The following is a 12,563-nucleotide window of genomic DNA, read 5'->3' as shown; positions in this document are numbered from 1 at the left end:
CACTATCAGCTTAACAGCTCATGCATCGAAGCTGCTTACAAGAATAATATGCAGAAGAATGAAAAAGAAAATTGAGAATGCTCTAGGTGACGATCAGTATTGCTTTAGGAAAAGTAAAGGCACGAGAGAGGCAATTCTGACGTTACGGCTAATAATGGAAGCAAGGCTAAAGAAAAGTCAAGACATGTTCATAGGATTTGTCGATCTGGAAGAAGCGTTCGACAATATAAAATGGTGCAAGCTGTTCAAGATTCTGAAAAAAGTAGGGGTAAGCTATAGGGACAGACGGGTCATATACAATATGTACAACAACCAAGAGGGAATAATAAGAGTGGACGATCAAGAACGAAGTGCTCGTATTAAGAAGGGAGTAAGACAAGGCTCTAGCTCTTCGCCCCTACTCTTCAATCTGTACATCGAGGAAGCAATGATCGAAATAAAAGAAAGGTTCAGGAGTGGAATTAAAATAAAAAGTGAAAGGATATCAATAATTCGATTCGCTGATGACATTGCTATCCTGGGTGAAATTGAAGAAGAATTAAATGATCTGCTGAACGGAATGAACAGTCTAATGAGTACACAGTATGGTTTGAGAGTAATCGGAGAAAGACGAAGGTAATGAGAAGTTGTAGAAATGAGAACACCGAGAAACTTAACATCAGGATTGATGGTAACGAAGTCAATGAAGTTAAGGAATTCTGCTACCTAGGCAGTGAAATAACCAATGACAGATGGAGAAAGGCCGACATCAAAAGCAGACTCGCTATGGCAAAAAAGGCATTTCTGGCCAAGAGAAGTCTACTAATATCAAATATCGGCCTTAATTTGAGGAAGAAATTTCTGAGGCTGTACGTCTGGAGTACAGCTTTGTATGGTAGTGAAACATGGACTGTGGGAAAAGCGGAACAGAAGAGAATCGAAGCATTTGAGATGTGGTGCTATAGATGAATGTTGAAAATTAGGTGGACTGATAAGGTAAGGAATGAGGAGGTTCTACACAGAATCGAAGAGGAAAGGAATATGTGGAAAACACCGATAAGGAGAAGGGACAGGATGATAGGACATCTGCTAAGACATGAGGGAATGACTTCCATGGTATTAGAGGGAGCTGTAGAGGGCAAAAACTGTAGAGGGACACAGAGATTGGAGTACGTGAAGCAAATAATTGAGGACGTGCTACTCCGGGATGAAGAGGTTAGCACAGGAAAGGAATTCGTGGTGGGCCGCATCAAACCAGTCAGTAGACTGACGACCAAAAAAAGTATGTACAGTTACTTTTGAATCACTGTATAGATGTATGATTGGGAAAAACAACGCAACACCAAGGAGCTCTGCGACGTAAACGAGAGAAGGAATTTAATGGAGAGATAATCGAAAAAAGAAGATAAAATATAAGAAATATATATTTTGGTGTGCCACAAGGCTCTATCTTGAGCCCCTTCTTGTTTATTTGCTACGTGAATCATTTCCCAAGAGTATTAGACATCAGTCATCGTATTACTATGTATGCTGATCACACCTCTAGGGTTTGCTGGGTACGTAGTAATGATGGCCTAAATTCAGTGGTACAGAATTTTGTTGAAAAAGCCTAAACACATTTTGAAAAAGAAAACCTGAGGGTCAATATTAACAAAAGTAATTAAATTTATTTTACTTTAAGACAAGTGGCTCAAATAAAAACACTGTTGTAGTGTTAGTGAAAAAAGACAAAAATGTGACACAGGATTATGGAAATCGTTTATTACGATAAAAGACACAAATCAGACATTCATATGGTAAGCTAACAACAAAAACGCCCTTCATTAAGGGGGCAATATTTTATAATTCTCTGACAAATAACCTGAAACAGCTTTCTGGTAGAATTTTTAAAAATGAGTTTAAGAAATTGCTTATATTGAAGTACCCATACAGTACGGTGCTGACATGATTTGACTTCAGGAATGCTATGTTAAATACACTTAAATGATCTTTTAGGTAATGGCATGTAATCTATATATATTGTGTATCAATAATCTAAATGTAATTACTGTAACATTTCCCACACATGTTATATACCTGTTTCGAGCTGTAACATAAATAAATAAATAAATAAATAAATACATCTGAATGGTCGTTGACGTTCCAATTTCGTACGCGTCGCATAACAGAAGCGCTGAAAGCGTCACTATGAGGATGAAAATCTGAGTTGCTTTAAATACAGGTTCTAGTGGTCACCTTTGAGACTGGACGCGACGAGTTGGTGTTAGTCACGACTGCCCATCAGGCGACAAAGATGCCTTATCAATACCACACTGAGTTGGAACGAGGACTTGTACTAGTGCCATGAGAAGCTCTACGTTCCTTGAGCGATATGGCAGAAAGTCTTGGCAGTAATGTAGCCGCTGTGCATGAACGCTGGCAGTGATAGTCACGAGAGTGTACGACCACAAGAAGACAGCGCTCCGAACAGCGACATAGCACTGCGGAGAGAGAGAAGATGGTCACGTTCGACGCATGCCTCTGGCGTATCTTAGTGCTTCTGCAACAGCAATTCGAGCAGCAGTTGGCATCAGAGTGACGCAACGGTTGTTACAAACCGTTTATTTCAATAACAGTTTTAGTGGTGTCAAGTGAGAGCATATTTGAGGACAGGGTGAAGGTCTGTTGTATTTGCCGATGAAAGGTGGTTTTATCTCGGTGCCAATGTTGACAGTGTGTTGGTTAGGAGCCCTGTAGAGGCTGCAACCAACCTGTCTGCGAACAGGACGCGCAGGATCTACACCTCGACTTGAGGTGCGATTACGTGTGGCAGAAAGAGCAATCTCGTGTTAACCCACTCACGGTGATTGCAAATTTGTATGCCAATCTTGTGATTCGACCTGTTGTGCTGCCATTCCTGAACAGCATCCAATGGGGTGTTTTCCAACAGGACAACGCTCGCCCACATACCACTGCTGTAACGCAACGTGCGCTACACAGTGGCGACTAGTTGCCTTGGCCTGCTCGATCCCCAGATGTCGAGCACATATGCAACATCAACAGATGACGACTTAAGCGTCATCCACAAACAGTATTAACCGTCCCTGTATTGATCAAGGGCAACAGGCATGAAACTCCATCCAACAGCCAGACGTGTGACTCTATACAGCACAATGCATGCACGATTTCATGCTTGTGTGCAACATTCTGGCAGTTAGACCAGTTATTAATGTACTAGCTTTTCAAATGTGCAATGGCTTTTCTTGGGCTTACATTAATCTGTGATCTTGCAATGGTATCCCTCAAACGTGTTACCTAGACGAATGTATTCCTTAAATTTCATTTCTCTACATTAAATATTTGTTGGTGTTGCAATTTCAAACTGTATGCTGTAGAACGTGCAGTCTTAGTGTCACGACTTGCCGTTACGCACCGGTGATGGTATGGCGACGTAGAGTGAAACACAAGCATCATGTGCATTATAGGCGTGGACATTAAACGCAGGTTGGATCTGGAGAAGGTTAGCAGGGCTTTACTCCTGAAGCCGATTTCTCAGTAGTGCTACCACTCTCTGCGGTATGGACAGGTCCTCTTTCCACACCGAGGTTGAAGAGCACTATCCGTATATTTGAATTAACTGACGATTTGGGATCTGGTCCTGAGAGTGGCCGACGGCCAATTTCGCCACAAGCTGTTGAAGGAGTTACTGTTGCCATGGCTGAAAATGCTATACGTAATGTGCGATCTTAGAGCAGAGCATCAGCTGTGTAACGACAGGTGAAGATCCCATCGCCCACCGTTCGAAAATAGCAGCGAACAATAGTGAACTGTTATCTCTAGTACTGTTCCATTCTGTCGTGGATGCAGGTCGTCGTCACATTGAACAAAGTTTACCTGGAAGATAAAAATAGTACGCCATCTACAATATGTTATCCTCTGTTGTGCAATTATACCGCCTTTCATTAGGCTATTAAGTCGTTATTTCTTTTCCTAGTGCCTTTATCAGTGTTTCCACGAAGTTTCATTGTCTTACAGTCACACGTTTCTCACGAACGCCCCTTCAAGTAACGAAGGTCTGAAGGGCCGAATGCGCTGTTCGGGCAAGGAACTTCTGGCATGCACTTCACATGCCGGTCCACATGGAGACGCAAAGCTTGCTCTATTCGATCACGGCATAGTGGTTGCTCACTCTGCGCTGACCAAAAGAACCGCCCATCTCAAGGAACAGCTAACGTCCGTTTCCCAGCTCGGAAGCGCCTCTACTTCATGAGAGGAGCAAACGAGCGAGCAGTTAACAGTAGGTGGATAGCGACCGATGTGGAGTGTGTCAAACGTGACTTATATTTTTAATGTTACAGTACTTTACTGCACTTCCTTTACTATCACATTCCGAAAAGAAGTATGGTATCCTTGCATAAAGACGTTAAAAGGCATTTAACACAACACTGGTGACAGGAATATAGCGTATGAAATAAAAGCAGTAAGGTAAACAGTGAGTGGTAAAGTACCAGACTACAAATCCAAAAACACGTAGATCGATCCTCAGTCTCTTCTAGGGTTTTAAACTGGCACTTACGACTTCTTTCATTGCTCCAAATGATGGCTGAACTGAAAAGTAGCGCGTTGAACCGTGATTCCATGTCGGCGTTAAACTGTATGCCCCTGTACAATGGGCTGTGTAATTCTATTCAAACTTCGGAGGAAGGCAACGGCTTATCACCTCCAAAAGGAGCATAGCTCAGTAAATGTCCATGCTGTTGAGATCAGCCTTCCGGTACCGACAGCTTTGCTGTTAAGGGGGCATTGTACAGGAAATTTGTTGAAATTTGACATTTTCTGTTTTCTACTCCATAATTTACTTTGGAATTTAATGAAAATTCTGGTATATAATACATTAAGATCACACAACTATGATATCTTCAAATAATATTTGGAAAGTTGACGTGTAACTGTCAAATCTCGCGGTTACGAATATAATGTCACAGTTGAGCAGTCATATCTTGGGACCTACACAATCTAGAAGGCTGTGAATTGATTTGCTTTGTGCCTACTGCTACGTCTCAGAAGTTGGCATCACGAATGAACAAATCAGTCCTTTATTTATAATATTTGTTTTCATTGAAAGTAGTCTATCAGCTAGAAGACTAACGGACAAAGTAATTGATGAATCACAGAAATATTTTGGGAAGGCCATTAGAGATAAGTGTGACAATTTAGAGAAGTTGAAAAGAGCTGTGTGGAGCACTTCCTTTCATCGAATATCAACCGATGGAAAGGCATGTCATGTTTTGTGTCCACCTCCAACAAACACTTGGTGTAAATATAGGCAAGCTGAATTTTCTAGCATACTGCATGAATTTACACATAAAGATTCTCTTCCCTTGGCAGTAATGGAGGCAATGAAACCTACGTACAGAGATTTGGCAAATCCTGATCTGCTAAAGAAGTGTGTACATGGAAAAACCCAGAATGTGAACGAGTCCTTCAATAATGTTGTGTGGTTCCGTGTGCCTAAAAATGTATTTGTTGGTTTTATGACTCTAATGTTAGCAGTGTCTGGCGCTGTAACAAATTTTAATGGTGGGAACTATGTAAGACGTAAGGTTCTGGAGAAGTTAGGGGTAAGACTTGGAGAGAACACAGCTAAAGGAATGCGGCAACTGGATCAGCTTCGTGTACTTCAAGCAGAGTAGCTGCTCAGCAAATGACAAAAGAAGCAAGAAAGAAAAGGAGGAGGCAAGCACTGGGCTGTTGTGACACTGAAGAAGACACAGACTGTGGGCCAGGGCAATTCTAGAGCGTAAAAGAAGCAGAAATGTAAGTCTGTATAAGAATTTGTAACAAAAAAGTTTTAAACCTCAATACCTCTGAACTACACTTTTTGCAACAAATGACACGTTTTCTAAAAAAGTACTGATGGTAAAGACATGTAATTACCACAGCATGCCAAGTGTGAGATTCAACACATATGGAACTACAATAATTACAATATTCTGAATTGTTTTGTTCATTAATTTACAAAATTCTGTCAAAAAAATTGAGTATTTGAAAAAACAAGATAACATGTCCCACAATACAATTATAGTAATAATTCTAGTTAAATGTATTTAAAAGGGTGCATTCAATAATTATGGAAAACTTTAAGTTGGCGTCTTAAAAAATTCTCAAGATAATGGGTTACAAAATTCAATAACTTCACATTGGCGGCATAGGACATTCAATGCCTCCTTAAGATAATATAACATTAGCAATCAAGTATTTTCATTTTAGTCCTAACATTCTCTTTTACCCGCCTACAGAAATATCCTATCCTCATTAGTTCCAAGTGACACACTGCCAAAATAGGAGCAAACAAAAGACTACAGACATCTTCTCAATATAATACTCCTCCCCCCCCCGCACACACTTATATATATATATATATAAAATGATCTCTCTCACGATGGTAGGATGGTGTAAGTTCACCGAAAGCTGTGTCAGTCGATAATAAGCAAGTGGTGTTTCCTCAAAGCACAACCATTTTTCATAATCCACTTTTTTGAGCAAAAAGTAAGGGAAATCGATAAAATAATACACACTACAATCAAATATCCGGTCTCGTGAACTGAAAAACGGCCGGGAGAGCAGTGTGCCGACCACACGCGCTCCATATGTAGTGACGCGTGTGGTCTGAGAATCACACGGCAGCCGGTTGGTACCGTAGTGCCTTCGTGGCTTGTTCGGGCGGAGTTTAGTTCAGTTGTAGGATCAAAACTGCGAGTATCTAAATGAAAAGTTTAGCGCGGAGACACATAGTGTTTATGTGGACAGATTATGTTTCCTCCACATAGACAGTGCTCTTATCAACGCACAAAAGATGTCTTAAAGCGTTGAAAAATACGTTTCAAGAAGTGAGAGACTATGACCCCGACATGTGAATGACGCCCCGTATAGAGTCCCAGGATGCTAGCAAAGCATTACGTTGTAGTACAATAGTGTCTCAATGGATTCTCGTTGACATAACCGGTCCACGAGGCAGAGTTAAGTTTCTGCAAAGGGCATCTGTTGGTTCTGCTATTCCTGTAGAACGATTTAAAGGCACATAAGGTGTGAGGTGGTCGTGATCTGCGAAAATAGGCGCCAGTGTTAGAGCGGACGAAAGCGAGAGGTGAAAGCAGATCTGCAAAATTATGCGGACAACAGCAGAAACGAATAAGCTTTTCTCTGTAGGTCCCACAATATACTGTTTGAGCTCACATTTGGCTGGCTTTGGCGGCTAGCAAGGCTGTTGAAGACAGTAACCTTTCTTGGGTTTCCGAACACTAATTGAGAAACCGCTGTTCTTTTACGGCTGAGTGACTTAACAATTTGTTACATGAACGTACATTATTAAACTTTGATCAGTGTATAACAGAAATGTCTGTTTTCTGTATCTTACGTGACAAGTGCACCAGTTCATGAATATGCGGTCCGTGGATATCAACGAATCAGTCGATGGCCGGGAGAAGTGTGTAGTCACTTTGTAAACAAAATCACTGCATATTATTATATTGAAGTGAAATTTAATTATGTAACTCAGTTAGCAGTTCTGAAGGACTTCTGTATGAGTTTCTGTCAAATGCTACACGTGCCTGCATTGAGTCAATACTGAATCAAAACACTAATGTTATTAAGCTCATGCACGTTAATGACATTATACAGAGTTATAAATCACTTACGAGCATTTTGGAGTTGCAGTTTCGGTTTATATACCACGTACTCGCAAAATTAGTCAAGATTAAAAATCATATTAATCTGCAGTTTCTAGAAACAAGAAAAGAAAGGTCTGAAATACATTAATTCTTCAAAAAAATATAGCAAATAATATGTGAACTAATAATATCTCTGCTCAAAGACATTGTTTGACAAGCAAATGTTTGAAATGTATTAATATGAGGTCAGAAAATATGACAAGTAGTTCTACCTCTGGCATAGGATTATGCTGACTTTGACAATTTCTTTTGATTAGTAGTAACCTCTGTGATTATAAGACTTAAAGTTACAAAAAATCTTGATTTATTTATTATTAATTTTTTAATGAGCAATATAATGAATCTGCTTCAAGATGAGCGTTACCAGAAATATAATCATTGAAGTATACGAATTACAGAGAGAAAACGACATATTTACGAAGTTTGTTGCGCTGGTTTCTGGTGACACGATACTGGACACAGAATGCATGCGGCCCTACCCATCACAACGTAAGGGAAAGCAACATTAGCACCTGGCGACTGTGGCAGGACTTGAAGAGCAATATTATTGTCAAATTACACTGTTGCTGATAAACTGTGGTAAAAGTCGTCGTGTGTATTACTTAGGCTTTCCGTAGGTTGGTGATGATACAGATCAAGAATAATGAAATTCATTTCTCGAATTTGATTTGCGCTATTCATTTCTGGTTGTTGAGCTACCGGTCACGATCTTCCATTTTGACAGAGGCATTGACGAGTGATTTGCCTTAAGGTATCGTGTTCTGTTGCAGCAACTGCACCCGTTATCCCACATAACTAGAGCTACACATGAACCCAACCAAAATTAACTTTCCCAGGATACGTCGTTATCCAGAGACAGCACCATTTATCTCAATAATGGCTGGACAACTGTTATCAGTATGGTAAGTACTGATAACAAATGTCTAGCCATTATAAAGATAAATGGTGCGGTGTCTTATTGACAACGTACTCCTGACAAGTAGAAGGGACAGGACGATAGGACATCTGTTAAGACATCAGGGAATGACTTGCATGGTAATAGAGAGAGCTGTAGAGGAAGACAGAGATTGGGATACATGCAGTAAATAACTGAGGACGCAGGCTGAAAGTGGTACTGTGAGATGATGAGGTTGGCATAGGAGAGGAATTCGTGTCGGACCGCATCTAACCTGTCAAAAAACTGGTGACTCAAAAAGAAACAAAATATAAGTATATACTTGCAGTTATCGATCTGAATTTTGCGACAATACTTAAAACAAAAACTTCAATGCTCAGTTGTGAGGTAACTTACGCATAATGGTCAGCGGCAGTGGAGGACTCTCAGTGTCTCCAACTGCATTGGATGAGACGCAGGAGTAATTGCCTGCCATTGTGCGGTTGATGGCGTTCAGACGCAGAGTGAACGTCTGGATGAGCGGTCCCCTTGAATGAATTTCCTCCAGCAGGCGACCCTGCAAAAAGAAACGAGAAGCAAACCGATACGTTGGCTTCAGCTTAATGTACTACTGGGCGTTCGGACAAAACAATACAATTTAGAGTCCTTCTCAGTTGCCGTTATCGGTTGAAAGTGTCAGTTACTGAATAGCGCCGTTCTCTCCATGCCTTCAGTTTTAACTCTTACAGGTTAGCAGCATTCAACACACTCAAGAGCGCTTAGATTTTCGAAAAGTATCACTATGTTACGTGAACATTACAGCAGGGAGTATTAATATTAACAAACGATGAGGGGTCAGACAATATTGGAACCTTTGTATAGTTTTCCGTATATTGTGCGAAATTAATCATACTACCACCTTAATACGGAGTTTGTAGTTCATCACTGGTCACCGTGAGCGAGACAGTACCTGGACAAATGACTTACTTGCAAACTAGGAGCGCCCTCATTCCTCAGTATTGTGTGCCGTTAAACCAGCTGATCCCTGCAGCTACCTGGATGTCTTCATTCTATTTAGGTCTCTATTATCATGGTAAAGAAAAAAAGATTAGGCTCGTGGATCACATCTTAAATATTTCGGTATGGAATGTAGCCGAATAAAACACAACCAACATCTGATGATTCACATAATGGAAAAGAAGTAGTGTCTATCAGGATGTCTTCATTCTATTTGTGTCTGTAGTTCCGTATTAAAGCAATGATCGGAGATACAAGTGAAACTTACTTTAAATATTACTATACTGAATGTACGCAAGTAAAACACGGCCAACATCTTATGATACACACAATGAAAATCAGGCAGTGTGTATATTTGCGCTGCATCGACCTAGAGAAAACGCTCACAGATACTATCAAGCACGTGGTCTGCACAGACAAATTAACCACGGAAGTCTATACAACACGACAAAATCTAATAGGCATATAGAACCGCCACGAATTCACTAACGTTCCACAGTGGTTCTTTCATTCAGTACCATCTGAAGTTTATTTGCGTCTCCGTGAAACTGAAATAAAGTTTTAGCCTACAACTGCTATTAATGGCAAAGTTTAAACTGCGTACATCTTCGCATTCTTTTTACTACTTTAGAGAGAAATAGTTTGTATCCTATGAAGTGTCTCTATTTTTAAATTACAACTCATGTAAGTGAACATTGATATGAGCACAATATCTGAGATAAAAGTTACAACATTCACGATTAATTTGTCACTTTTCGATATAGTCTTTATCTTTGTTTGTAGGTTTTCTCCACCTTGACACAAGGTCATTCATACACTTAGTCATGCTCCATCACCCTTCAAAACGATTTCCCCGATGACTTTCTTTGAGTGGGCCGAACTGATGGGTCTCATGGATGATATGATGGACACGTTGGATGTTGTGTGAGGGGAATGCAGTCACTGGCTGACCGCTGCGTATTTCATCAGCCAACGGAGTTTTGCTTCAGCTTCGCTACTCGAACGAATCAATTGTATAACGGTGCTGACGGCCACTGTAGCGTATCAGTATACTTTCGTCAGCTAACCTAGTGTGCAATTGGGTGTTTCACCTTCTGCAGTGCGGACTGAAATCACAGAAAGCAGTTTTTCTCTCCGTCAGTGAGGGAAATTTCCTAAACTTACATAATGCTGCAATCGTTTTCGTTCAGAACGCTATTACTGTAACAAGCTGTAGGAGAAGGTTTGCGGAACACCGTCAACTACATTTCCAACTTAATGATGAGGGAAAAGGGTAGCAGAGTTAGGTATCTACTTTCGTTCTGGTTCACAGTATGTACAGGGTCGTCAGAAACTGTCTGAAATGCTTGTAAGGGCATCGCACGGTAGGTTATGTTAAGAAATAACTGTTCACAAAAAAAGTCGATACGTTGCCGCGTTTTTGAGTTACTTAGCATTAAATTTAGCCAATCAGGGCGTTACCAACGGTGACGCCAAACGTGTTCTTCGTTTTGTTCCCTAAAACCGAACAAGAGAGCGATATAAAAACTGAACACCGTCTGTAGTAAGGATCGAACCCAAGCCCAGTGTTGAGCGGCCACGTGCGCCATCATGTACGCTATGAGAACTACTGACACTGTTTGTGGCGGGTCGCTTCAATTTGCGCGTGCAGCGGCATGATTGGGTAATTTCAGTACTAATTAACTCGGAAACGGCGCTGCGTAGTGAATTTTTTTCTTAAAATTTTCACAACAACCTACGCCTTGCCGACGGTTTCTGCCCACCCTGTACAAACGTACAACCTGTAAACTCTTCGGTCGTCTGCATACAGGTGCGGGGGATGTCAGGAAGAGCAGCAGCAGTAAACTCTTGTCAGGATTTGCGAGGAGCCACCCACCTTCATCGTCACACACAAATTCACATGCTCACACACACACACACACACACACACACACACACACACACACACACACACATATTTAGCTCTACCAAGCTCTACCAGTCACAGCCAAATACACTCGAGATTTTAAAAGCAAAACATCCAAACAGTACGCTCTTCTAGAACCGGCCATCTTTTTCCCTGTACCCCCAACGTGATGCCAGGAGCGACTGTTGTAGGTACTATTCGATATTGGCACAGACTTTGTGTACACCCTCACGCTGAGTACCACAACGATATTTCTATGTCAAAATTTTTTGTGTTACACACACATCTAGAAAAAGTTTTACATCACCTCAGTTCCCAGAACTCCTGAAACCAGACGTTGACTGTGGATATTGTTACACAGACACAGTCTCTTTGACTGTTCATAGATGTCACTAAACCCGACCAGAGATGTAAACAACTATGGATGAGCAACGGATATTGGACGGACGGGGTGCGACAGTCGATCAGTTCCAGTCATTCCACCAGGAAGGAGGTACACTGCTCGTGTTGTCTGTAGCTCAACCATGCCTAGACGGTGAATACCGCGGTTCGATTACATTGTGCCAGGAAGGGCTTTCAATAAGGTAAGTGTCCAGGCGTCTCGGAGTGAACCAAAGCTATGATTCGGATATGGACGAGATACAGAGAAACAGGAACGGTCTGGCATAACTCGCTCAGACCGCCCAAGGGATACTACTGTAGTGGAAGACCGCTAAATACGGATTATGGCTCCGAGGAACCACGACAGCTACGCCACCTTGTTGAATAATGCATTCGCACAGCCACAGGACGTCGCGTAACGTCTCAAACTGCGCAATAGACTCGTGATGCGCAACTTCACTCCAGAAGTCGATGGTGAAGTCCATCTTTCAAACCACAACAAGATGTAGCGCGGTACAGATGGTCCAAACAACAGGCCGAATGGACCGCTCAGGTTTGGCATCACGTTCTCTTCACCGATGGGTGTCGCATATGCCTTCAACCAGATAATCGTCGGAGTCGTGTTTGGGGGCAACCCGATCAGACTGAACGCCTTGGACACACTGTCCGGCGAGTGCAGCAAAATGGAGCTTCCCTG

At 41.5% G+C, this 12,563-nt stretch overlaps 1 protein-coding gene across 1 annotated transcript in view; it reads right to left on the bottom strand.

Moving 5' to 3' along the window:
- Positions 1 to 12,563, bottom strand: part of LOC126267139 (B-cell receptor CD22-like) — a 144,111-nt gene that overhangs the window by 74,232 nt on the left and 57,316 nt on the right. Inside the window, exon 6 of the mRNA XM_049972063.1 lies at positions 8,980 to 9,139. Coding sequence (XP_049828020.1) covers positions 8,980 to 9,139 — 160 coding nt within the window. The remainder of the gene's footprint in view (positions 1 to 8,979; positions 9,140 to 12,563) is intronic.

Source organism: Schistocerca gregaria, chromosome 4, assembly GCF_023897955.1.
Source record: "Schistocerca gregaria isolate iqSchGreg1 chromosome 4, iqSchGreg1.2, whole genome shotgun sequence".
Taxonomy (NCBI): Eukaryota; Metazoa; Arthropoda; class Insecta; order Orthoptera; family Acrididae; genus Schistocerca; species Schistocerca gregaria.
Note: the sequence above shows the minus strand (reverse complement) of the source record. Positions and strands in the feature narration are given on the sequence as shown.